This window comes from Scleropages formosus, chromosome 2 (assembly GCF_900964775.1).
Source record: "Scleropages formosus chromosome 2, fSclFor1.1, whole genome shotgun sequence".
In the NCBI taxonomy this organism is placed as follows: domain Eukaryota; kingdom Metazoa; phylum Chordata; class Actinopteri; order Osteoglossiformes; family Osteoglossidae; genus Scleropages; species Scleropages formosus.
Genome location: NC_041807.1, coordinates 1,634,686 through 1,662,108, shown reverse-complemented (window position 1 = coordinate 1,662,108; position 27,423 = coordinate 1,634,686). Strand labels below are relative to the sequence as shown.

General features: G+C 45.6%; 2 protein-coding genes across 6 annotated transcripts; both read right to left on the bottom strand.

Moving 5' to 3' along the window:
• Positions 1–283: 283 nt before the first annotated feature.
• On the bottom strand, positions 284–6,506 carry pwp1 (PWP1 homolog, endonuclein). The gene is made up of 15 exons (XM_029247189.1): positions 6,366–6,506; positions 6,100–6,158; positions 4,751–4,923; positions 4,498–4,583; positions 4,042–4,138; positions 3,565–3,675; positions 3,106–3,237; positions 2,797–2,866; positions 2,539–2,635; positions 2,366–2,427; positions 1,995–2,106; positions 1,819–1,909; positions 1,086–1,207; positions 821–926; positions 284–654 (listed from the first exon to the last, which is right to left on the bottom strand). The coding sequence occupies exons 1-15, from the start codon at positions 6,429–6,431 to the stop codon at positions 557–559; spliced, it is 1,482 nt and encodes a 493-aa protein (XP_029103022.1). The 5' UTR covers positions 6,432–6,506; the 3' UTR covers positions 284–556.
• A 2,048-nt stretch (positions 6,507–8,554) lies between these two features.
• Positions 8,555–23,765, bottom strand: ano6 (anoctamin 6). 5 transcript variants are annotated; one of them, XM_018751310.2, is made up of 20 exons: positions 23,337–23,765; positions 21,309–21,376; positions 20,148–20,276; positions 18,544–18,609; positions 18,163–18,441; positions 17,828–17,941; positions 17,165–17,280; positions 16,620–16,754; positions 16,437–16,542; positions 15,292–15,352; positions 14,723–14,868; positions 14,364–14,441; positions 14,049–14,283; positions 13,641–13,810; positions 12,648–12,745; positions 12,290–12,420; positions 11,401–11,606; positions 11,116–11,321; positions 10,854–10,959; positions 8,555–10,638 (listed from the first exon to the last, which is right to left on the bottom strand). In XM_018751310.2, the coding sequence occupies exons 1-20, from the start codon at positions 23,449–23,451 to the stop codon at positions 10,429–10,431; spliced, it is 2,775 nt and encodes a 924-aa protein (XP_018606826.2). In that variant the 5' UTR covers positions 23,452–23,765; the 3' UTR covers positions 8,555–10,428. The 5 variants fall into 5 exon arrangements, with proteins under 5 accessions (XP_018606826.2, XP_018606828.2, XP_018606827.2 ...); XM_018751312.2 differs by lacking the exon at positions 23,337–23,765 and adding an exon at positions 21,755–21,789; XM_018751311.2 differs by lacking the exon at positions 23,337–23,765 and adding an exon at positions 21,749–21,782.
• Positions 23,766–27,423: the final 3,658 nt, after the last annotated feature.

The window sequence follows — 27,423 nt, the reverse complement described above, 5'->3', positions numbered from 1 at the left end:
CTCTATCGTTAATTGAAAATATTCTAATACAAAACAGAAACCAGGACTTTAACCAGAATTGCCCAAGAGATGCTCTAAAAACCCTGTTTTTAATATTTTTCCAAGATATAAACATGACAAGGATATTGTGACAGAGTTTTCTAGAGTAGTGAATAACAGTTTGGTTGTGAGACCCTAAACAGTCAGGATCTGATCAATTTCAGCAAGGTAGCGGAAAGTAAGGCCAAATACGTAATTGTCCTTATTTACCGCATTAAGTTTTGCGGAAGAAAAAAGTAAAAACTTAAAATATTTTTTGTTTTAATTGATCTGATGTAGACATTTACAATCACAAGTATGTGACAAAACCAACACTGCAGTCTGTTTCCTCATTCTGAGAGGTGGCCCTCTTGGTGGAATTGTAGATCCTATAGACCTTTTAAGAGAAAAATCGCAACACAGTTGCTTTCTGAAGCTCCATCACGGTTCAGACAGGCGTCCCGTCTCCTGTGTCACGCCCCACATGGTGGGAGGGAGTGAACCCTGGATTCAAGGTTTGCTGGGAAGGGATGGGGTTCTATGACAGCTCCATGTCTGCCAAGCTGCTGGATCCTGCCGCATCGTCGCTCTGTGCTCTCGCCACAAGCCGCTCCCGACTGTTGAAGGTTGCAGACACTGCAGGCACAACACAGGTACACTCCAGTCAGGCTAATGAGGATATCCCACTACTGCCCGCCATTCTACGAGCTTACAGATCTGCACCCAGCCCACATTTGCAGATATAACCCACAATGTGTCCTACAAACCAGTGGATGTTTCTCCATCTCCTGACCAGACTTACCTACTGCTGTATCACTGATGTCCCAAACGCGAAGGCCACCTTTTTGTCCCCCGAAAGCATACACGAAGGGCAGGTCTGGGCAGCATGACGCACAGAACATCACCCCCTGCACAGATAATAAGTGGCTGGGTTCAGAGGATCTCTCACCAACCTCACTGTCACATCTTCACCATTGTTTTTAACATATGGATGAACTAAGAACAGAACTCTCAATCTCTTCTGTCTCAACAGCATATATACTGAGTGCAACTGGAGGACCACTGACCATCTTCATGTCTCGTGAGTGAACCAGGGTAGGCTTGTTACCCAGGATGTCCCAGATCTTCACATGTTTGTCAGCTGAAGATGTCACTAAGCAACCCTTCACCTGGCTACTCAGATCTAGACCTACGGGAGAAGGGGGCACTGTTTAGTGTTCAAAACCACGCCTTTCACCCTGCCTACCTAGGCAAAAGAACTGATCACTACCACAAAAAGTTTAATTTAAAACAAGAGTGCACAGTAAATCACACAGCAATGATACACAATGTGCCAAGATGCAAATATATGCCAATAAAAACGAAAAGTGTTATTTAAGATGTTCATCAGTAAGAAACATCAGCAGTGTTCTGGGTTGTAGTAGTGTAGTGAAGGTCCCATGGTGCCGCAGCAGGTAGTGCTCATGTCTCACAGCACATGAGCTGTGCAGATGGATATAGGTTCCATCTCTGTTCAGTTTGCGGTGCCATGTTGTCCTTGTGCTGGAGGAGGTTTTCATTCATGTTCCAAAGACACGTTTCAGGCCAAATGACTGGTGGCTGTGCGAATGGAGGTCTGAAATTGCCTGTAGTGTGTTAGTAAACTAGTGTATGTAGCGAGTTTAGTATTGTTTATCCAGCACCGTAGGTCTGCTTGGTCAAATGCGTCAGCTAAATAAATACTTATCAATCAACGATTACTGACGACAGGGTAGAAATGATCAGCAGAAAGAGATGCATGTCCACACGTCACTTTCCCACCTGACACCTCGCCGTCGTGAGCTCTGAGCGTAAAGACCGGCTTGTCAGAACGTGCATCAAGACAGTATACAAAGCCATCTTCTGTGCTGGCCTGCAACACATTTCCACAAATAGTCTGGTTACTCATCAATCGAGCGGGATGTAGCTCAACAGCGGGATGCCAAATGAGCAGTTACCAGGAAGTTGCAAGGTGAGAAGTGGTTCCACACGACCCTCTCCACCTGACCGCTGAACCTCCAAGTGCGATGACTGCTTTCAGGGCTGCGGCAGTCGTACAGGATGACTGACCTACAACGGCACGGGGGAAAATAATCCTTTTCGGCAAACAGAAGGAACCCACTGCTAGAAGGACATGCTGCCACGATCTGCTCGCACTTCAGACGTGTGCCTTTGTTTTCAAACTTAGTTTTTCTGTGTGCAATTTATGGCTGACAGCCCACAGAGGATCCATGAATTTCCATTCCTTGGTAAATATTCTAAATGCTAAACTTTCAGTCTGTCCTGGTAGTGAAAGTGCTTTAACAGCAAAGGAGGAGCTCCAGCTCACTTATCATAAGACCCAGAAATCAGTGTCTGTGCCTCAAAAGGATGGAACTTCAGGGTCTGAACCTGAAATGAAACACAAGCCGTGAGCCCAAGCTTTCAATTCCACATTTTCAACTTTACAGACTGAATCGGGTGATGTTAAAAACAGCCACGCTGGCTGTTTTGTATATGTACCTTGTCCGTGTGCCGAGTTAGGGTGGTGGCCGGTTTGCCCTGCATCAAGTCCCAGAGGATCGCGGTGTTGTCTGCAGAGCCACTGGCCAGAACATTCCTGTAGACAACAGAAGGTCATGTCATCAGAGCCACCTTCCAGCTTGAAACACAACACTCGCATGTTTCTCTCAGCTTTTTTAAGTGACAGTGTTTTCAATGGCTCAGCTGTGCGGCGGTTCTGTTTCTGCTGGACAGTGATCAGTCAGAGGCAGGACCCACCGGACCAGCTTGTTCCAGGACAGGTCCAGCACTGCATCGGTATGACCCTCCACTGGCTCAGCTGCAGCACCCTACAAGGAAAACTTTCCATGACACACCGATTGAACCAGAACACGCAAAAAAAATCTTCAGCTTCACAGGCTTTTCTTCTGCTTAAAAAGCTGTTATTTCTCTTGAATTACAAACGTAATTATTTTCATCCCATTGAAGAAACTAAAGGTAAATGTACAAAAGTTAGATATGGCAATCAGACACAACATGTGCGATTGCAGTCAACAAAATGAGCTGAAAGGTGTGTCTACAGACAAACCTTTTTGCTTTTCTTCTTCTTTTTGCTTGCTTTCTTGCTCCCGAGAGAGAAGATGGGTTCGAGGCAGTCCACTACATCAAGGTCCCAAACATCAATCTGGGGTGTCATATTTCCAACAGCAACATAATTCCCTGCCAATTTGGAAACAAACAAATGATTAATTAAAGATTTGTTTTAGAAAGTAAAGAGATTTTTGCGGGAATACGGTACATTTATTTGCCATTCTGGTTTTGGGCACTATAAACAGGATGCAAGAGGAGAGAACCATGTGAACCAAAATGCCCTGGAAAACTTAACACAGTGCTGGAAAAATACAGAATCATACATGAAGAGAAAAAAATTTTAAAAAAAAATCACTTTTACATGGATTTGCTGCTTGCACACCTCTTTTAATGAAAATTTCCCTTCAGAATTGCCAAAAAAAGTCTACTAAATATCAGTTCCTACTGAAGACTCACCAGATTTCTCTCCTGGGTTGGGGTCGAAGTCCAACCACTCCACACATAACGGATAGGCAGGTAGCAGGATGTCATGGTGGACATATAGAGAGTCTTCATCCGCATTGTACACTGTGGGGAAGCAGAACCAACATCATAAGAGCATGCGAGCAACTTCTACCATTTCACATTCAACTGAATCCAGCTTCTAAACACATAGAAGACAAATATGTCACTTGCCAAACTAGAAGTCAGTACAGCAGTTACTGTAAAACAAAGACCATCTAATCCTTGTGTAGAGTTCATATTTGGAATAATGCTGAAAAAGGAAGCAGAGCTTAAGGCATGTGTAGAAACTACTCCGAGTTGGATCTAACACTGCCAAAGCTGCTTTTGTTGGCACAAACCCAGCAGTTACTGCATGTGACAGCTCTGGACAGGACTGTTTTCAGCACTGCACTGTGACCCTGCACACAGCTGAGGTAGATTAAGGCTCACCATAGATTTCCAGGTTACAACAGTCTTTCTCAGCCCTGCCTGCAACAATTAGATTGTCACTGGGCTTAACTTGGAAATCTTCCCGCTCATATTGTTCCTGGAAAGAAAAAAAAAAAAAAAACTATTCAGTAAATTCAGAGTAGCTGTCTCCTTTGTTGACAGCGCCAGTAAGAAAGCGACAAATCATCAGCTTTTCAACAGACTCTATGACATGTAACTGAACTGATGGATGACAACCATCATTTAAAAGTTGCTTTCATTAAGAAAAGTCACCAGGCACATCAATGTGAACAGATCCATAGATCATAGATCCAGTATGAAAAATTAAACTAAAAGCTCTAGCCAAAGCTGTAACAAAGAAAGCTCTCGATATATAAGTATTACAAAATAAATTCAACTGAACAGGACTAATTTACAACAAGTTGTTAAGGAATCACGAGGTATTTCAGCACTAACCGTGTCTTTGATTGTGACGTAGGGATCCTCTTCATTGGTACCAAACACCGTGAGGCCAGCCAGACTGTTGCCAAGGCTTGCTGTGGCTAATTTTTTTCCCCAAAGACAGAGGATTTGAAACATACAACTAGTCACAGAGATAAGATTAAGTATAAAAACATCCTGACTGTATTCTGAATACTAAATTATTTATTACCTGTCGTCTCTGTGATGTCATATGTAAACAGCACAACATAAAGAAGTCTTTTCCTACCTGTGTCTTCCTCATCGTATCTATCCAAGCCATACTCTGCCAGTTCGTTGTCTTCGTCATCATCCCGTCCTGCCTTTCTTTCTTCTAGTTCCTCCGATTGAACGTCTGCCTCGTCATTCATCTCCTGTCCGCTAACCATTCCCTCATCCTCTTCACCATCTTTATCCTGCTCTCTGCGTAGCAGATGAGTGCTTACTGTACAACCGTGGAGATCTTCAAACTTGGACATCAACATGCATACTATACTACTATGCAATACTAACTTAATTTGTGTACACTGGCTCCTCAAGCTACGAAACGTTTTCAAAAAAACTGTTGTAGAGGGACCTTCATCTGTGTTTTTGCATCCAGCCATTAGTAAGCAGTAAAACACACCCAAACAGAGTAGGAATGTGGGGATGGATTAATTAAATTCACTTTCAGTGTTTACAGCTCACATCTGGCAATGGGGAATGTTAGTAAGGAATAACAAGATGAGGAACATTGCAAATGTTTATATGATAAATCAGTCAACAGCTGACACTAGAGAGGAGCTTTTGGAGACCCGTTTTCTGGTAATTTAAAAATAGCTTTAATAGGACTAAATTAAAAATGATAAAAGTACAGTGTATTTTCTATTATTTAGACTTATATCCAAGGCTTTTACACAGCTTACCCAGGAAACAAACTAAGATACATCTCTATTATGTTTTCATTGAGAAAGAAGTGAATTAAAAGGGACCAGATGGTGTTAAATGTGCATGTTACAGGTTAATAGAAATAATAAAAGTCCTGTAATGTACCAGTGCCCCATCCAGGGTCTACCCTGCCTCAGAACGTGAGTTTGTGGGATACGCTCTGGAAGACTTCATCTTCCTAAGACGAGCAGTTGGAAGAAATTCAGTCTCACAGCTCTTTATTTGATGGTTCCACTGATCGCAGCCCATGAATAAACTGAGGAGCATCTGTGCTATATAACTTTTATTTATTCTGATACAGTGGTTGGATTTGAGAACAAATCTTGTTGTAGACAGACTTCCAGTCCCAACTGTATTTGTAATTTGAGGGCCCCAGCGAATATTCAGTTAAGGGCGCCAATAAATCTATGCAGCTAAGCGAGGGGCACAGTAATATTCTATCCCTAATCCACAAGGTGAAGGTACTTTTGAGGCACTTTTTATGCTAGCTGCCAAGCGCTGAGGCTTCTCCCACAGTTCCTAGCAATGCCGGCTTTAAAAATCTGGCTACTTATCAACTTATCGCACCAAGACAAGTATTCTGTTTTTACTGAAGATAGATTCTGTTGAACACAGTTACCACAAACTGAGTGAGTCCTTAGTGGGTAATAATATTCACAAAAGCTCTCTTACTCTAACTGGTCTTTTGCCTCAGATATAATGCGTTGTAATTCATCTCTGCTCAACTCCACCTGGAAAAAAGTAAATAAGTTCTCAGTCAAGCCTGGTGAGTTCTGGTAATCACTCCAGTTACCTCGTCAACCACCACGATCAAAAGCAAATTACTGAAGACATTGTTCCACCACTTTTATGAGTATTTAAAGACTATTTCAATGAGTTGGTAGTGTACCTGCCTGGCTTGCACTGAGTTAGTTCGATCCAAGAAGGATTTTACCTACCTTTTCTGGTGTTTCCTTAGAAACTCCTCGCTTAACCCAACCAACACATGTTATCTGAGAGCTCATGCCTACGAAATGTGTGGGAGAAATGCACAAATTCTTCAGGGGAAAATGCTCAAATTGGATTTTACCAGTAAAGTAACCTACTGCTGGTTTGTAGAACTGACTGCCAAGTAAAGCGCATGTGAGGCGCGGGGCTTTCCACGGTACCGTCGCGACTTGATGACGTAAAGAGGTTAACCAGAGTGTAGCCTGAAACCGTGTTTTCAAATATTGTACTGTAGTACTGGAACAACGGGCATGTCGAAACGTATTCGGATAGAAATTTCTTTGAATTAAATCCTTCAATTTTGACAAAATAGGATTCATTTAGAACAATAGTCTTCCAAGAAATCGGTATGACAGCCGCATTACATGTAAATCGCATGTATGAAGTATATCTTTTTCTTCCCTTCACGTCTGTTCAAAGTTTCTCAAAGTTAAAAGTGTCCCAAAGTGCATTGGTGTCTTTCCAACGATGCTGATCTGCGAGCCAAGTCGATAATAAACCCCTGCTCACCCGTGACAGTACCCGGGCCGATGGCCTTGTTCAAACCCTCAGAGCACGTCATCCTGTAATATTTTATTTCTCAGCTTTGCTCCCCGAGTGAAGAGGCAACAACACAGAGGAGTGCATTTTATTTTATTATTTTTTTTTAATTTACACTTGAGTTTTTGTAGAGCTACTGTAACGTTGCATGGCTTTCACTTTCACTCTTTGTTTCCCGGCTCATTCCCTGCGATATGCGGTGATGAACAGGTCATACACCGACCAGCCACAACATTAAAACCACTTGCCTAATATTGTGTAGGTCCCCCCTCGTGCCACCAAAACAGCTCTAACCCGTCGAGGCACGGACTCCACAAGACCTCTGAAGGTGTCCTGTGGTATCTGGCACCAAGACGTTAGCAGCAGATCCTTCGAGTCCTGTAAGTTGCGAGGTGGGGCCTCAATAGATCGGAAATGTTTTTCCAGAACATCCCACAGATGCTCGATCGGATTGAGATCTGGGGAATTTGGAGGCCAAGTCAACACCTTGAACTCTTTGTCATGTTCCTCAAACCATTCCTGAACAATTTTTGTAGTGTGGCAGGACCACTGCCATCAGGGAATACCGTAGCCATGAAGGGGTGTACGTGGTGTGCACAAATCTTTAGGTAGGTGGTACGTGTCAAAGTAACATCCGCATGAATGGTAGGACCCAAGGTTTCCCAGCAGAACATTGTTCAGGGCCTTCACCTGTCAGTGATTTTAATGTTGTGACTGATCAGTGTATTTGCATTATTGCAAATAAATACTAGAATTGTAGGAGGGCGCAGTGGGTTTAGCCACGTTCCGCTCTCTGGTGGATCTGGGGTTCGAGTCCTGCTTGGGGTGCCTTGCGATGGACTGGTGTCCCGTCCTGGGTGTGTCCCCTCCCTCTTCATCCTTGCGCCCTGTGTTGCTGTGTAAAGTTCTGGCTTACCACGACCTCGCTCAGGACGAGTGGTTGTTGAGGATGGATGAACATTAGAATTTGTACTCATGATAAGTTGACACCCATGAATATTTTGCCTGTGAGTGTCCAGGTGCTTGGATCTGACAACCTAAGGTTCCTAACAGCTGGTAGCATAGTGGTTAGAGCTGCTGTCTTTGAACCCCAAGGTCACAGGTTTAAGTCTCTCCTCCAGCTGTTGTACCCTTGAACAAGGTACTTACTCTAAATTGCTCTAGTAAAATTACCCAGCTGTATAAATTTTTGTAACTGTAATAATAGTTTAACCTTAAAACTGTAAGTCGCTTTGGAGAAAAGTGTCAGCTAAATGAATGAATGTAAACGTAACAGTCAAATTACTTAATGACAAAGACAATAACAATTCAAAACATTTCACATTATGTATCTTTGTATATTTTTTATTATATAAATGGGTGCATGGACATTTAAAAGTGCACAATTCATGACACAAGACTAGGGACAGCTGGTAGGTACTGGTTAGCACTACTGCCTTTGGACCTGAAGGTTGCAGGTTTGATCTCCAGCTGTAGTACCCTTGAGCAAGGTACTTACCCTAAAATTGCCCCGCTGTATAAATAGGTAAATGATTGTAAGCATGTAATAATTGTTACCTTAACATTGTAAGTTGCTTTGGAGAAAGGCATCAGCTAGATGAATAAATAGAGTGGTTGAGTGATTATAATTTATATTAGAGTTATAAAATGAATTAAAAGTGAGTCTTTCAAAATTTTGCTGAACAATATACAACACATACTAAGATGACACAGGTGCTGTTTTTGGGGGAGTGACAATGCAATAGGCCTTTAAAAAAAATGCCATTTAGTTGTATGTTCCCTCCTTTAACACATTAACTCTCAGTCTGGCTTCAGAGTTGGGACATGAGAAGCAAGACTAGTGTGACAGTTTGACAGAAACAAAACAATGTTTTAAGAGTCAAATTGCAAATCGTATGACATTTGTTCTACCAGCTGTAGGGCTCTGTCTGCACACAAGGGCGTTGTCAATAAAATTATTTCGTTGATCGTTATTATCTGCTTTTCCGCATAACGCTCCTTCCTACAAAACGCCTACACAGGATTCTTTTAAAAATTTCATGGTTCATTTGTACATCACGAAATTGTTTAAAACGTGAGAACACGCTTTATGCCTCCACAAAGTGAACACCTGCTATTTACGATTCCTACATTGTAGGCAGGTGAAGACGGGTTGCAGGTCATGCATTGTCTGGCTTAGTAATTTTCTTGAAATGACAGCAAAAGCAACAACAATCGGGCTTCTCTCAGAAATGCTGCCAAGAGATTACAGAAGAGTAACACACCATGTCCAGGAGAACGATTCATGAGCATTTTACTCAGAACATTCACATGGATTTCAGCGTAGTGCCAGCTTATGATAAGATCTGAGAAAAGTCAATTCTTTTTTTTTACTGAGGACTAGATTTATCATTCGTTCAGCAGGTTTCCTTAATATTTTTCCGCACAGTGGTGTTAAAATCAAAATAAAATATTGATAGTAGAACTCAGTAACCATTGTAAACAAGCTGAATTATGGATCCCACAGGAACGGTTTCTTACGTGGTGTTGCAATCTTATCTTTGCATAGCAGCAGACCAGGTGCAGTTATTAGTGTGTCCTTGTAGCCTCAACACTGGGTGTATTACATATTCTTGCAAGCAATTATTACAGACAATCCCCAATTCATAGTTTAAGGCAAATAAAGAGCCCTACAAGAAGCGGAATGAACAACTCATGAAATTTTCTCTCCCATGACACTGAATGTGTACCTGTCCCACAGAACAGTAATGAAAAAACAGGGACATGAGGAGTACAAAACTCGGGAACCGCTTTGCCAGTTCGGTATCAGCCACATAAAATTTGTGTGCATTGGGTGGTGCGTTCGGTTATGGCAGCATTACCAAGCGCGCCACATGCCACCCACAGCATTATTTACACTGATGTCAGGCACAGTAATGGCATTATAAGGCAGTTAGACTCTTTTGGAGCTGCATTCCAAAGGCAAAATATCTGAGCTATGAACCAAACTGTCACACTATATTTTATCAATTATTACAATTTATGGAGAGAGGCACTTTCCCAAAGCATTACAACACTCTGGTCCGAACGTGGCACGACATGTATCCAAGACACAATATAAAAAGCACATTATTCTCCTTGTCATAACCTGTTTGTCTATAGAGGTTCCTCCCACAGGACACACACGCACACACTGTGTATAACCCTATCACACACTGAATGTAAAAACTTCCAGTCATATAAAATGCATAGACGAACAGAGAAACACACATACACGAGGAATGTAAACATCTCCAGTAGCATACAAACTCTGACAATAATGGCACACTGGCTATAGGACGCCCTCAGCCATCACCTGTTCTTCCTCGTTCAAAATATCCTAAAGCGTTCCGAACACAAAAAAACACACATACTGGCTGCAACCAGCAGATGCACGTTCATCCTGGATCTTTCCTGAAATGGAATTCTTCACGGAGACCCTTGGAATGGGAAATATTAAAAGGGAAGGTCTATCTCTGAGTCCTTGTCTTCATGCTCCTTCAGTATGTTGACTATAGGTTTCAAGTGCTTGGACACCAGCTTCAAGTTGGCCTCATGCAGGATCACCTGTGTCAGGTATTTCTCCCTCTTAATCTTCTCCTTCACTGCCAGGGGGACATCTGGGATCATGTAGCACAAAATGAACTTGGTCAGGTAGACAACGTGCTGAAAAGCAGAAGACACAAAGGCAAGCATGATGTCATAAAAGGAGCTGATGTGCTTTAGGACATTTTCCATAGTTTAACAAGTCCCACACGATGGTGCTGCTTCGCCATTAGCCACGTAATGAAGAACGTTTCCCCTGAAATCCATCTACACCGATATCGCAATGTAGACTTTGACCAACAAGTTAGGGATGTTATTAAAGACCGTTTCCTCACCTCTAACACTATAATAAATGCCAGTTTGGCTGCTATCACGTGCCAGTAGTAAATGTTGTGCTGATACTCCCATGGGTGTCCAGGTGGGTACCTGAAATCTCGATACCTGTATCCAAAAATGCAGAAGCTGGTTACTGCACAGACCTTCAAATAGGGTTGTGTCAACCTATATTTTGCATCGTGTTCTTCCTGCATTTGCCAGAGTGAAGACGTGGGGAAAGACCGACTTCACATTTCCGTAACCCTTTGCCTGAACACGCACCTGCAGGTTGTAATGTTCTGAAACCAGTAGGGCTTAGTCAGGGGCTCGCTCTCCGTAGAGAAGTTGCGGATGTCAAACACGGAGAGGGAGCCGTTTATGTAACCCTCCATCGTATGGTTGGGGTGGTCTCCATACGGAAACACGGAAAAGGACCAGTAGTACACAAGTCGTGGGATCATGTCTGATGTGAAGGCAGTTATCATGGCCTGCACACATAAGACCACCATGTTAGTCCTGTATCTACATTCTACTGGAATTTTCTCCCAGAACACATTTGGAACCTACGTTTGTTGCCACAGCAAGGATGGCCACAGCCTGTAAGATGGGCTGCCAGGCACCGATGTCCTGAGCCTTCTCGGGTACCATGCGGCGGAACTGCGTGGTGATCTTCCAAGCATCCACGCGTATCTCCACCACATTGTTGAGGAATGCCAAGAGAGGAGCCAGAGGGAAGGAAGCTACGAAGAGGGTCACAAACCCAAACTGGATCACTGCAAACAGGAACACAAACCCAAAGTGGATCACTGGGAAGCACATCACAAACTCAAACGGGTTCACTACGAAATGAATGACAAACCCAGATACATAGACGGGAATTGAACGAAGATCTCAAACCGCATCGCTGGGAACTAAGTGCCAACCAGAACGGGATCGGTGGGAACTGAATGACAATCGCAAACTGAATCACTTGGAATAGTAACAGAAGGGGGTGCGGTGGCGCAGCGGGCTTGGCTGGGTCCTGCTCGCTGGTGGGTCTGGGGTTCGAGTCCCGCTTGGGGTGCCTTGTGAGGGCCTGGTGCCCCGTCCTGGGCGTGTCCCCTTCCAGCCCCACGCCCTGTGTTGCCGGGTTAGGCTCCGGCTCCTCGCAACCTCGCTCGGGACCAACGGGTTTAGCTAATATGTGTGCAGTAACAGAAACTATTAGAAACAGGGACAGCTGGTAGTGTAGTGGTTAGAGCTACCGCTTTTGGATCCAAAGGTGGCAGGTCTGATCCCCACCTCTGGCTGCAGTACCCTTGAACAAGGTACTTGCCCTAAGTTGTTCCAGTAAAACTACCCAGCTGGGCAAGTGGGTAAATAATTGTAAGTGGAATAACAATGTAAGTCACTTTGGAGAAAAGCGTCATCTGACATACAGAAGGCTTGGTACCTGTGCTGCTTGCTTTTTCCTTACCCATCTCAAGGTACTCGTAGAACAGCCCAAGTGCACCATACGCCTGCAACTGGAAGTCCTGCTCCCAGCGTGGGATCACCTTCTCTGACCGTACTCTCTTGCAGCAGCGAGAAATCAGATTCTTCACCCACCTGACCATCACAAATATTTATAAGAGAGCAGTCCTATGCAGAGCAAAGCAAATGACAGCTCACCTAAAAAAAAAATTATCACAATTTTTACTGTGTTCCTATTAGGGTCTGTTATAAAATAAAAACTATTCTTACCCAATTGTAACTCACAGAGAAAATGCTAGAATTTCTACTAAGCGATTTGTCCTTGTCCAACGCTTCCAAATCCACTCGAGGAAGATACTTACGGAAAAAGGACTTCCTGGATGTTGTTCCAGATGGCCTTCCCACCCATAATAACCGTCAACTGAGTGGTCAGCTCAATGAGGCAGCCTCCAGGATCACACTAGGTTACAATGAGCAGCGTCCCACATTGTGATTTTAAACTTCCACATATGCATGACCATTATTTCAAAAAATATTTTAATGGAGGCACGCATAATATACACTGTGAATCCATTACCAGCAATGTACTGATTGTGACCGCAGCTGAGATTTCCTCCTTTACCCTCAATCCTGCCTAATGCAGGGTTGTGCTGCTCTGGAGCCTATCCCAGAAGCACAGGGTGTGAGGCAGGGTACATCCTTGTCTGTATGCCAGGTCATCAAAGGGCAATCGCTTAAACATATACGAATCTAAGGCGATTCGGAGTCATCAATTCACCTGAAACACAACGTCTTTGGGAGGAAATGCGTGTGAACGCAGGGAAACATGCGAACTGCGCATAGACCGAGCGGGATTAGAACCGTAGCTCGATCCCAGAGCTCAAGACCTGTGAGGCACCAAGGCTACCTGCTACACCTCAACAGCAGTCTAATCCAGAAAAGTTCTCCACAATGAAGATTAACATGAGACCTAAATTTGGAAATTATAGCAGAAATACGAGAACTGGCAAACTAAAAGCTCAATTTACAGTATATGACACTTTAAGTTCCACTTTTCAGTTACCTAAGTGAGTCGTCAGTCAGAAAAACAAGACTTTAACCCTTGATTATTAGCTGAAAGTCGAGCTCGCATATTTTATGCGAATTTTTGGTTACCAATCCATCAATCAGAGCAGTGGAAGTTGAGAAATAGGGGCGGGGGGTGGAGGAGGAGCAGCATGTTAATATCTGCTGCCAGGTGACCCCGAGAGGTGAATTTGAAACCTTTCCGACACGACACACGAAAACTGGAAAAATACGCGATGCACTGCAAGTACTTCACGAGATGCTTTTCTTTGCCGTTTGGTTCGACTCACCTCCTCGTTGCGGTACGTGCCCAGCCAGTATACCGGTTTCCCAGGAAAGCCCACCAGTTTGCCCTTGAAAAAGGCGATGTAGAAGCAAGAGGAGTAATAATTGACAAACTGGAAGAGGAACATCTTTAGGGTCAGGCTGTTCTCATACTCAGTCCTAGTTCGTGGAAGTTCTTGGAGTATGATCCATGAGAAGAGAAAAGAGATGTGTTATAAGTTCCATCTTTATGTGGCACACAAAGCACACAGTACTTTAAGTGGTTGATCAGACTGCAAAAATCGTTACAGGCGGCAAAAACACGGAAACCTTACATTTGCCCTAAAAAGCAACAAAGTCTGAATAGTACTCATTATCATCACCATGAACATTTGGATGGCATTAAACGAATACCGTCATTCGCAGGTTCTCACCAAAGTCTGTGATCCAGATGGCCACCCTCTCATAGAGGATGTTGAGGACCATGATAACCACAAAGCTGATGACAGAAGCAGTGACAGATGTGGCCATCTGAGGTGTCACATACTCCTTAATTGGTTGAAGCTCCTTCAGCTCCTTCAGCTCCTTCCTCAGGTTGGAGGAGAAGGTGAAGAACGCTGCAAGCCGGTAGACTATGATGCCAACTATAGATGCAATGATCAGGGCGACCTGCGTAAGGTACAAAGAATGAGCCACTGAGTCCTTTGCGAGATTGAATGTAGACTGAAACACGAAGAGTTCTCTCTCACCCAGAACAAAACTGTTCCTGCTCCACAGGAGACACGCAAGCACTTCTCGCATGAAGTGTACGGCACTTTCTCCTTCTCCTACGCCGAAGAGAAAAGGGCACCACGATGTCCAAGTTTAGTACAGAAGAAAAAAAATCAAGGACTGAACTCCATAAAACAATTTACAATCGTCTACACCCTCTTGAACATTTCCATCGCAGTTCTCAAATAACAAGTGTGATAAACCTCATCCTTTGCCATGTCATAACCTACGGATAACAGGGTGTGGAGGTCTGACCAGGGGTGTCAGACCTCAAACGCTGGACCTTTAGTGTCCGACTCCAGGTGTGGAGACCGATAACGTGGGATGTCGTGCCCACCTTGGTGATTGGGTTGATCCGCTCGTGGCAGCACTTGGCCTCGTATTCCGGCCGGGGTTGCTCCTCCTGCTCTAGGAACTGAACCGTGTCCCACTCGTACTCCAGCTCTGCCTGGTAACGCTTCCAGAACTCCAGGAACAACGTGACTGGACAGGAGAACAACTAGCATGTCAGAAGCACCCTTCAAAATACGACACGGGCAGAATAAGTCTTGAAGTGAATCTCTGTCGCAGTCACAATCGGTGCATTAAAATTTATTTCGCGCTTTTTTTACAGAAACGTTGTGAGGATTGCTTCAGAGCACACTGTGCAAAGAGAACAAAAGCAAGAAAACGATATTTCCCAGTATGGGAGAAAGTGAAAAAATATCTCCTGACCCCTATATGCAAGATATTCATGTCTAAGCAATGTGCAATACAGTCATTGGATGTGGGATCAGTTTGCTTCTGCGGTTATTTACTTCATATGAGATGAATGAGCCTCCTTATGGATTGTAAAGACTCCCCTAAAATAAAATTAAAGCCAACAGCAAGAACACATGGTACGTGTAGTAGAAAGATTTAACTCACCCCAGATTGACATAAAAACTGCAAACACCAAAGTCCCAAAATTGTCGAATATGCACAATTTCTGTGGAATAAAATGCAAAAGTTAAAACTACAATAACAATGTACAATGTATAATAATCAGATGAATTTTTCAAAAATCGATAAAAAAACACCATCGAAATGTCCCAAAAAAAGCAGGTATTATTACATGCATGCTATGTTCATTTGACATATTTATTATCACACACACACACACACACACATCATCTAAAACCACTCCCCCCACAGGGATTGTGGGGAGCCAGAGCCTAACCTGGCAGGCAACACAGGGTGTAAGGCTGGAGGAGGAGGGGACACACCCAGGATGGGATGCCGGTCTCTCGCAAGGCACCCCAAGTAGGACTCGAACCCCAGACCCACCGGACAGGAGGACCCGGGCAAACCCACTGCACCACTGCGCCCCCCGTATTTCTTATTATTTCATAAAAAAAACTTCTGTGTTCGATACCATTAACACACAATGTGCCTTTATGCCTGTATTGAAATTTACTATGAAGCCCTGTACCAGAGCTACACAGAGCACAAGCGACACCACTACAGTACTGGTGCGTGTAACCAGTGCTGTCGGGTTTGAGTCGGAAGCAATTATTGGGTTACTGAAGTTGGAGTCGGTAAAACGTACCGACTCCGACTAAATGTACCGTATGTGCCGGCTATAAGACGATCTAGCGTATAAATCGACCCCCCAAAAATTTGAGGTCTGATAGAGGTTTAGGCCGGGGGGCGCAGCGGGTTTGGCCTGTGCCTGCTCTCCGGTGGGTCTGTGGTTCGAGTTCCGCTTGAAGTGCCTTGCAATAGAGTAGCGTCCCGCCCTGGGTGCGTCCCCTCCCCCTCCAGCCCTGCGCCCTGTCTTGCCGGGTTAGGCTCTGGCTCACTGCGACCCTGCTTGGGACAAGCGGTTTCAGTCTATGTGTGTGTGTGCCTAGGTTTAGGCCTATATTTGCTGGAAAAGTCAACCCCCAAAACAACGTGCAACTTTTGGGCAGCGCCATGGAGTCGGTAGCAATTATCGGGTTACTGGAGTTGAAGTCGGAGGTTTCGCGTGGCGACTCCACAGCCCTGTGTTTAACACGGGCAACACCACGGGCCGGGACTGCGATGCCCACCTTGGACGAATCGCAGGTGCTGTTGAGCATCCAGTAGGTACACTCTTTGTCACATTGTGGGCACATCACAATTCTTCCACCAATCAAAGGGTCGCACACTTCTTTGCTGTTCGGAGAAACAATAGCCAGATGTTTAATTTGCCACATTCGAGGACCCATCACCTTGCCGCCAACCCTTCGTACCTCCAGGTGCTGGTGTGCTGGGTCTGGTATCCATAGATGAAACATCCTAGTCCTACGATGGCGGCCCCCGCCAGCATGTACGTGTAGAAGCCCAGCCATGCAAAGTAGATGCCGATCTTTTCTCCGTAATACTTTCTATGGGACACAGACACAGAAGGCATTGTTCCCAGTGGCGACACGCTGTCACACAACACGGCTCTACGTTTGCTATGATACACGGTAGATACGATTTTTAACGTTAAAGCTCTTTTCACTCACTGGAACTGAGCAGCAGTTCAACAGCACAGCTGCAGAAACAATATTGTTTCAGTCGTGCAACATCGCAGCCCTACCACGCGAAACCCAAAGCTATGCAGGACCACGGCAGGGATTGAGACCTGAAGAGTGACTAATTCATGTAGAAAGATATGCAGAATTTCACGCTGTGAACATATTGCCTGAGACACGTGCACTGTTTTAATCTTTCAAAATGTGCTAACAATACAAACGCTCTCTTCCAACCGGGCTTCGCTAAAACATGTGCTGAGAAGAGTGAGCTTCTGTACCTAATGAGGTCCAAAGGCTGCGTCTTGTAGAAGTTTTTGGGGTGCGCCCACTCTTGGTATAACCGGTATCGCTCGTTCGCACACTGAACATCCGTCGACTTCACGTTGAACCTGGACTGTGGACGACACGAAGAACATTGCACCCGTTCGGCCCAAAGGCATCCGCCGCGAAGCCATGCATTCGGAACAGAAACGACCAGGACAACGGCACGTGCGGAATCTCGGAAGAAAATGCACGCGGACGGAATTTCGGGTGTGTTAGCGCTTGTCGTCTCATAACAGATCACCTTGGTGTTTGAGTTCTCGGAAGGAGATCAGCACACGCTAATCTGTGCGGGCGGCACAGCAACGCCGGGCACGTGACGGAGCGGAACGTAACAGGGGTATAACCAGGGCGCCAGGGCAGCGTGTAGATGCCGCTCTCTCAGGCTCTTCTCCATACGTAGAGATGGAGGCCAGAATGATGGTAGGATCACGTAAGTGATGCTCTTGAGACGGGGCCATCCCGCACATAATGCTGTCATAAGAGGATGCTCGCGCACGTGGCACGTCTCCAACGGGACGCGTAGGAGAGCTCGTGTATGCAGTGACGGAGCGCTTTCGAACCCCCGGATGAGGAGATAACGCAGTATACGGTAATGACGGGCGCCGCGAGGTGCTCACATCATGCAGCGGGAAGGCAGCTTTGTAGACTCCGCCGTCCAGCAGCTTGTTAATGCCGAACTTCTTCACGTCGCCTCTCACTTCATAGTAGGCCCGACTGAGTACGTAGTAGGCCTGACAAAAATACAACTCGGGTTGGAATTTGCTGCGTCTTCGCAGAGCCGCAATGCATATCAATAAAGAAAAGAGACCTTGTACACCATATTTAGCGAGAGAACGCTAGAGATCAGTACGAAGCATAAATTCTGGGATTTCAACATGCTACTGCAGTGCGGGCCGGACCTCGTGCCCTTCGCCGAACTGCAGGTAAAGGAATCGGTGGGAAATTGTCTCACCATTCTGCTTCTCATGTCAGGCGCGAAAAACTGGGCCCGGTCTTTAACGCAGAAGCTGTCTATCCTGTCCTTTTCAAACGGCGCAGTGAAGTAGTCCACCTCGGGCTGGATCACATCCTTGCTGGGTTCGCACAACTTGGTGAGCCAGCTGAAAGGTGAGGAGCTCTGGCTGAGGTCGTTGGGCTGGATGGGGAGCTTTATGTGAAGAACCTCGGCGTACGTGCACAACACCTCCCAGGGCATGTGCACCTTCACGAACACGACCTTGTCATCCAGCACCTGAGCGTGAGGTACAAGGGAGACACGAGATGCCTCCCGTCTCCTGCGACTTCGGCTTCGGCTTGGGGGCGAACGAGTATAAACGAAAGGGAAAACACTCACGGATCTAGACGCTTCCAATTCGAGTCCTCTCACCATCAGGTCTGCCTCAAAAAACTCTCTGCGCCTCTGTGCAAAGAGAGCGGGACACAGGAGCACACAGCTTGACAAGGGAAGGGAAGAATAACTGTCGAATGTCGTAGAACAAGCAGTCAAGACAAATGTGTCTGATGGGAGTAAACGTACAGCATGTGTCCCCCACACACCTCTGGAGTGCTGCACTGACTCCTGTGTTCCATACATTAGTCAGAATAAGTGGTGGACTTATTAAGCCTGGGTGGTGCGAGAGGACGTGGGTTCGAGCCCCGCTCGGCCTGTGTGGAGTTTGCACGTTCTCCCCGTGTCTGCGTGGGTTTCCTCCGGGTGCTCTGGTTTCCTCCCACCCTCCAAAGACATGCTGTGCAGGTTCCCCCATAGTGTGTGATTGAGTGACAGAGAGAGTGTGTGTGTGTGTGTTCCACTGATGTGTGGATGAGTGACCCAGTGTAAGGAGTGTATCTAGCAGTGTAAGTCACCGCGGTGAATAAGGTGTGTGGGCTCATAACACTGGAAATTGCTTTGGAGAAAAGTGTCTGCTGAATAAATAAAACGTAAGGCTTCAGCGCCAGCTTGGCTTTCTGTAGACCTGTTTTCACCGACAGGTGTACTGTAATACACGGCTCTGTTTACTCTGTCTTTTCGCCGGCTCCCTACCCTTATTATTAGTTGGCTTCTTTCCACCAGCACGCCGCTGCTAAATTTACTCTATTTCTAACCCAGCTGGTTTATTTGTGGTTTTCATGCCAGGGAGAGCATTCCAAGCTGTGCGTGCCCAAGCATGTGGCAAGTTATTCGGTTAGGGTTAGGGCTATTTTTCCTTTTATTTTAACATCATGTCAATTGTAATGGGGGGGTGCGGTGGCGCAGCAGGTTTGGCCGGTACCCGCCGTGGGGCGGGTGTGGGGCTCGGGTGCCCTGCCATGGACTGGCGCCCCACCCAGGGTGTTTCCCCTCCCCCCAGCCATGCGCCCTGTGCCTCTGGGATAGGCTGTGGGACACGTGGTTGTTGACGTTGGTTGGTTAACTCTGTATAAATGCCATTGTCGTTTCAGGAGCTGCTGTTCTTCCTCAGAGAGTTTCTGCCTTTAAATTGTGCAAGCAATGAAATTAAAGCCTGGATTTCACAACGGAATACCTTCGGCAGCGAACAAGAGGTCGGTGTCGGCGGAGCGCTCACGCCTATACCTCGTTTTTTCTGCCATATACACACGTATGCTTGCGAGTAAAACTAATTTACAACGACGGACATGTTAGCGTCTGTAGAAGACATGGTAAATATCTTGAGCGTATGCTGAAAAGCCTTTGAGCAAACACCCACCCAGGTGCACAACCGGATTCGGGTTCTCTAAGCGACTGCAACTGGCAGCCGCATACTGCACGCTGGGTCCTGTGCCACATGTCAAATAATGTCACTTCGTTCACTCTGAGAGGTCATTTGCATGTTACAAAAACACTTTTAACCAGAGCAAAGGCAGTGGGGCCACTGGCGCAAAACACTGTACGTACCACGGTACTTAAAGACGCTCTCATTACCTTCGGATAAAGTGCGGTGAGCAAAACGCGCTTACCTTCCGCCTCTGAAACGTGTACCTTTTCTCAAACTCCTTCTTGTCCTCGTCCTCATACACCAACACAAAGTCAATCCGTCGTTGTCCGTCGTTAAAAAACAAGGAATCGGGCTGATTGTTGAACTCTGTCTGCGGAGAGAAATGGGAGATGGGTGACGAGCTCACATCATCTCCATCGTGTTCTTCCCGCATAATACTATACATGCGGAACATGATTTCGATTTCTCCGCCCGTCACGGCACAACCGGCACGGACGGCTTTGGGAGTCGACTGGGAAAGACCTCACGGGAAGTTCGATCCATAATCCCTGGACAAGAGAGCTCCTCCTACTTCTGCTTTCAGTGGGAACTGAATCTTCTGGTGTCTGTGCTGCTGTCCCTCCTTACTGTAACATGTCTTGAATAAAAAAAAAATACTGCTAGTACTCCAAACCCAGCTGATTTAATTCTGCACCTAAATTTAAATGAAAACCTCTGTGACAATAGCAGAATAGCAGGTAGCTGCACAGGACATGAAGGAAACGCTTTGCAAGTTGGTGGGGCAACTGGCAGAGGGGCTGCCCTGTGCTCAATGGACCAAGTTTCTATGTATTACCTACATAGAAACCTAGTTTTACTCTGGTACTGGGACAGCTGGTAGCTGAGTGGTTAGTGCTACAGCCTTTGGATCCAAAGGTCCCAGGTTTAATTCCTACCTCTAGTGGTAGTACCTTTGAGCAAGGTACTTACCCAAAAATACCCAGCTGCACAAATTGGGAAATGCTTGTAATAACTGTAAGTTGCTTTCGAGCAAAGCATCAGCTAAATGAGTAAATGTGACAGTACCCTGAATTAACACAATGAAAACTTACCCTGCCTTGGAAATAAATACAGGTGACCTTGTACACAAACCTAATATTGCAACTATCTTTGGAGACGTGTATACGAGTAAATAATAATAAAAAGGTTGCTGTCATATTGCTGAGATAGGCAACCGACCAGTAAAACTGCGATCCGCTTCAGGGAATAAATGAAAAGCGCTGGCCAAGAACATCAAGCACACTTATAATAAACTGTATACTTCGGCATCTCTAAGAAGGTGTGGCTTGTATAAAAGCAGGTGCGACAACCTCACGATGACGCTTCCAGCTGAAGGCGTGAACGTCTGCATACGCTAACTCACCATCTCCACCGGAGGCATGGCGTCATGTTCCGCTGCCGAGAAAGTGGGCAGAAGCTCTCCGGAGACCCCTGCGGAACAGCCCGAATCCATTACAAATCCATTTACAACCAAATCACCTCTTATGTCTCAATCAACAGATGGGAAGGCACACGAATAAATTCATAAATGGTCAACATGTATTCGCCAGCTCGGACTGATCCTTCTGTTCTGTGATGCGTTTTAAGGTTTGGCCTCAGTTCCTCCCCCAAACTGTGAGGAAACTGAAAAAAAGGAGTCTAGGCTGTAGACTGCAGACTATAGGGCCACTAGATGTTGTGTAAGGCCATGTTTAGGGTGTTGCATTTGCTACCCGTGGTGATTCAGCGAGTGGGTGTTGGGTCTGTCACACACTGTATCTGTGTGTGTGTGTGTGTGTGTGTGTGAGAGAGAGAGAGACATACATTTACATTTATTCATTTAGCAGATGCTTTCCTCCAAAGTGACGTACATCTCAGGGAAACGAGTGTGTGAGAGAGAGAGAGAGGAGAGAGAAAGAGATGGAGAGAAAGAGATAGAAACGAAGAAGGAGTGAAAGACAGAGAGAAAAAGAGAGAGAGGAAAGAGAGAGAGGAGAAAGGGAAAGAGGGAGAGAGAAAGACAGAAAGAGAGCGAAAGAGGGGAAAAAGGAAGAGCAAAAGAGAGGAGAAAGGGAAAAAGGAGCGAGAGAGAGAGAGAGAGAGAAAGAGAGGACAGAGAAAGAGAGACAGAATCAAAGAAGGAGAGAAAGAGAGAAAAAGAGAGAGGAAAGAGAGAGGAAAAAAGAGAGAGGAGAGAGGGAAAGAGGGGAAAATGCAAGAGCAAAAGAGAGGAGAGAGGGAAAAAGAAGAGAGAGAGAGAAAGGGGAAAGAGGGAAAAGAGAAAGAGAGAGAGAGAGAAAAAGAGAGGACAGAGAAAGAGAGATAGAATCAAAGAAGGAGAGAAAGACAGAGAGAAAAAGAGAGAGAGGAAAGAGAAAGAGGAGAAAGGGAAAGAGGGAGAGAGAAAGACAGAAAGAGAGTGAAAGAGGAAAGAGGGGAAAAAGGGAAAAAGGAGCGAGAGAGAGAGGGAGAGAAAGAGAGATAGAATCAAAGAAGGAGAGAAAGACAGAGAGAAAAAGAGAGAGAGGAAAGAGAGAGAGGAGAAAGGGAAAGAGGGAGAGAGAAAGACAGAAAGAGAGCGAAAGAGGAAAGAGGGGAAAAAGGGAAAAAGGAGCGAGAGAGAGAGGGAGAGAAAGAGAGGACAGAGAAAGAGAGATAGAATCAAAGAAGGAGAGAAAGACAGAGAGAGGAAAGAGAGAAAAAAGAGGGGGAAAGAGAAAAGAGGGGAAAATGCAAGCGCAAAAGAGAGAGGGAAAAAGGAGAGAGAGAGGCGGAAAGAGGGAAAAGAGAAAAAGAGAGACAGGGAACACGATGGCTTTACCACACTCGCACTGGAAGATCCGCCAATTTGCACAAACAAATTAATTCAAGGCAGATGTAGGAAGCAGTCAGTGTTTTCAAAGTGTTTCCTAGTGACGCGGGGAAAGAAAAAGCTCCAGCAAAGACACACGAGACAGACGGGGCCGCGTTACGCGTCACTGAAGCGCAGCGCAAAGTCGGGAGAGGCGCGCTCTCGCTCTCGCTCTCACACACACACTCAGTCACTCTGATTTACCCCTTTGTCTCACTGGTAACTTTAAATGAGCACTAGGGCACAAGTGGGGTTCTAATCCCGGTCGCTGGGGTAAAGAGTAACGCCTCTAACCACTCGTCTCCCTTCCTCCACCGTAGTTGAATAAAAAAATCAACTTTTTTTTTTTTTTTTCCTGTAAGCAGGTTTCTCTTAAAAACAGTGTACGCTCCGCTCCGCTCCGGTCCAGCACCTGCACCTGAGGACCGTTTGCAGCACCGCGGTGAGGGTATAGGTTCGAGGCGCCCGGTCGGTACAAAAATCCGCGCTCGCGCCGCTTCCCACCCCACCTCTCGGGTATTTGTGACCCGCTTCGGCCCCACCCTCGAAACGAGCTCTCACCCACGAACGTCTCCATTGGCACCTGCTGGTCCTCGAACTCCACTTCGTCGCCTGCTGTGTCCTCCTCGTCCGCCAGCGACCCCATCATCACCTCCGCGTCCCCGTCCGCGCTCATCCGATCGATCGATCGCTCGCTCGCTCCGTCCCAAGTTCTTCACGCGAGCAGAGAGCGTCTCCAGCTCGTCGGGAGCGCGCTCGCGGCGGGCTGCGACACGCAACGCGAGTGTCCGACCGTGGGAGGAACTGTTACGTTTCCGGTGCCTCCGCTTGCTCGGATCGAAGCCCTGCGCGCGAGACGCTTTCCATCAGTTATACACGAGGCCGCCGCGTTTCCGGATTCTTCTGGGGAGTTGCCAGTTGTTGGCTGTGCGCGCGCGGGGGTTCCGACCCTATTTCGGAGCCCAGAACTCCAGTCCTTTCCCTGGACTCCCTCCTCCGCCCGGCCGTTTGCGCTCCTCGGCGTGACCTTCAGCTCGGCGCTACAGTTACTACACTTTGACTTTGACTTTCACTGTTTCTGCTGCACACTTCGCTGTATGATCATGTCATGTACGGCTGTTGTAACATGATTTTTGAGATTTTACGCGCAAAATCAACAAACACGAATAACATACAACAATAAATAATAATAATAATAATAAGAAGAAGAAGAAGAAGAAGAAGAAGAAGAAGAAGAAAATAATACAATAATATTAATCACTTTCTTCTTATTATTATTATCAATACATTATTGATATTTTCTATCGTATATTGGATATTTTATATCGTATATATTATTATAAACATTATAACTCCTTCTTCTTATCATTATTATTTTTTATTGTTATTATTATTAGCCATAAATAGTCATAATCATAACGTAGCAAGGGACATAGGGAAACTTGGCACGAGAACTCGGCGCGCGTGGAAGTGTCGCCGTACGACGATGGACTCGCGGTCCGTTCTGGCTCTTCGCTGCCTCGCGCCATATACTTCTCTGCGTTATTTTAAATGCGTGGATGGCTATCAATGACAATATTAATAACAATATTAATAATGGCAACAGCAGCAGCAGCAGCAAATGGCAGAGTGGAGGCGCTGACTGCCGGAGTCTCCTACATTCGCACTGCAGTGCAGGACTGTGATTTTGTTTCCCAGTCAAATGTGAGCGTCAGTCTGCGGATCATTGACTCGGTCACGTCGTGGAAGTGGGGAAAAACACCCAGAGACCACTGGAAGTTTTGTCTCTGCCGTGGATCGCAGACACTTTTCACGTTGTGTGTCATTTTATTACAGAAAGCGGGAATAATGAGGGCATTAAAAAAATGTAAATTTGATGAAAGAGGAACATCTTACATTTAATCCCACTTATGGGTCATTATCTTGACCTTTCTGCTAGCCAGTAAAAAAGTGAACTCTACAGGTCTGATGGAAGTGCTTGCTCACTCTTTCACTTGTATTAATTATTACAGCCTTGAATATTTACCTGCATGAGTAAGTGAAATGTTCAGTAAAACGCTGTAGTGGCTCCATGGGGACAGACACAGATATCATGTCCCTCTCTGAAGGAGCACTAGACCCACAGTTCCCTGGGCCTCATGGGGTTATAAAATGCCTTTTCAGTGGTACAACAAGCAGACCCCAAAGACCAGCAAGAGCATCTCCGCATCTCAGCATCTCCGCATCTCAGCATCTCGGCACCAGTGCATTAGCCAAGCGCTACACACACAAAGGCCCGTTGGTGACGTTTTGGGGATCGGCGCACAACACCGCTCAAAAAAGTCCCCGTGACATCAGCAAGAGGCGTCTGGCAAACCACCTAGCAGAACCAGCCCAGCTAGTGAGTGTAAATAACAACGCAAAAACAGTGTACTGGAGGCCATTATGGCTTCTGTAATTACAGGACACTGTGCAATAAATTCAAGAATGTACCGGAAACTCTCCATTTGACCGGTTAAACTGTGCACATGTCCACAGTAAACATACTTAAATTAGCGTACGCAACACCCTCTCCTAAATTTTACTGAAAAATACAACTGTGTATCTCTGCATCTTTCTCTTTAGCTCACCCCTCCGTCCCGTAAATATGTTCACTTTACTGAACAGCCCCACCGCAAAATGAACATTCACAAACATATCTGTGCCGTCTTTTGTGCGGATATGTATAGATGCTCTGATTTTCTAACCACAGGTTGTTCCCTGGAAGAGGATCTTTGCATCTCCACACCCCTTGCATGTTCTTGCTATAACCAGTAGGGGGCAGGATTATTATTTTTGTTACCACTTTGCAGGAGGGGGTTGGCTGCCTGAAGGATTTGGATTCTGTTGGACTGCTCTATGGATTCTGTATCACCCTTGGGCATTCTGTTTTTTTCCGGTTCCACTGCCTTCAGGCCTTTTCCTCTACTTCTTTAAACTGTGTTTTTAACTGATCCCATATCGAATTTGCGATTTGCTTCTGAAGTGAACTGAACAAAAAGCTGCGTGTTTATGAATGTCTATGTACATGTTTATGTAAAGTGAAAATAAATGTAATGGAAAATCCGTCTGGACTTATTTTCATGAATAAACTATTAAATGTAAGTGATGAACATTTTAAATGATTGCGATTATGTACAATTAGTCCATCTGCCTTCAGATGATATTTACAGGGCAAGAGAGTTTTCTCAGTTGTCATTTCAAATATCATCTTAGAGAGTTCCTTTAATTAAAAGCTCTTGCCAGTTACATTTGTATTAATTTTGTATGCATTTATTTACTTAGCAGATGCTGTTCTCCAAAGCAGCTTATAATGGATACTATGTAGTGTTATCAGCCCACACACCTTATTCACCGCGGTGACTTACACTGCTAGATACACTGCTTACACTGGGTCACTCACCCATACATCACTGGAACACACACACACTCTCTGTGTCACTCACACACTATGGATGAACCTGAACAGCATCTCTTTGGACTGTGGGAGGAAACCAGAGCACCCGCAGGAAACCCACACAGAGACAGGGAGAACATGCAAACTCCACACAGCCTGAGCGTGATCAAACCCACGTCCTCTCGCACCACCCAGGTGCTGAGACAGCAGCGCTACTCTCTGTGCCACCATGCCACCCACTCTTTTTTGTTAACCGCTTCTCCTGGTCAGGGACATGGTGGTCCAGAGGCTGTCCTGGAACCACTGGGTGGACCGGGAAATACAACCTGGACGGGACACCAATCCATTGCTGATCAGCCACGCACTCACTCACCTATTCATACACTACAGACAATTTAGTGTCACCAATAAACTTGAACTGAGCTGTCAATTCGACTGTGGGCGGAAACCAGAGCACCCGGAGGAAATCCATGCAGACGGGGGGAGAGCATGCAGACTTCACAACAAACTGGTTCGAAACCTACACACAAACAGGACAAGTACTGCGATGCAACAGTGGTACCTCTGCACCACTGTGCTGCTCCTGCATTTATCTTATTTAAAGTGGTTGATTGATAATGTCACAATAACCGCGTACACACAGTGATATACCATTACGCACTAAGTGCCAAAATAAAAGAAACACCAACGTAAAGTGTCATCATAGCTTTTGAGCCACTGAAAGGTGCCAGAACCGCTTCATTGGACAGATTCTATAAATTCGCAAAACTTTGTTAAAAATTATCTAGCGTTCTGGTTAGAGCTGCTGCCTTTAGATCCAAAGGTTGCTGGTTTCAATCTGACCTACTTCCGTAGTATCCTGGAGCAAGGCACTAAATTCGCTCCAGTTAAAATAAAACCTAGCTGTATAAATGGGTAAATCACCGTAAGCTGCTTTGGAGAAAAGCGTAAGCTAAATGCGTAACTGTATTTTGCAAGACATTCTGTCATCTGGTTTTGCATAATGAGGATGGAAAATATTGTCTCAGCTGCCACTCGAGAATCTCCCATAAGGAATGCTCAAATGGGCTGAGATCGAGTTACTGGGGTGGTTCTGCTATGTGGTTTACATTGTTGTCATTCTCTTCAAACAATTCACTGACCATTTGTACCCTGTGGATGAAGGAGGCACTGTCATCCTGGAAGATTCTGACATTAGGGAGGAAATGCTTCCTTGGAGAATGAAGACGGTAA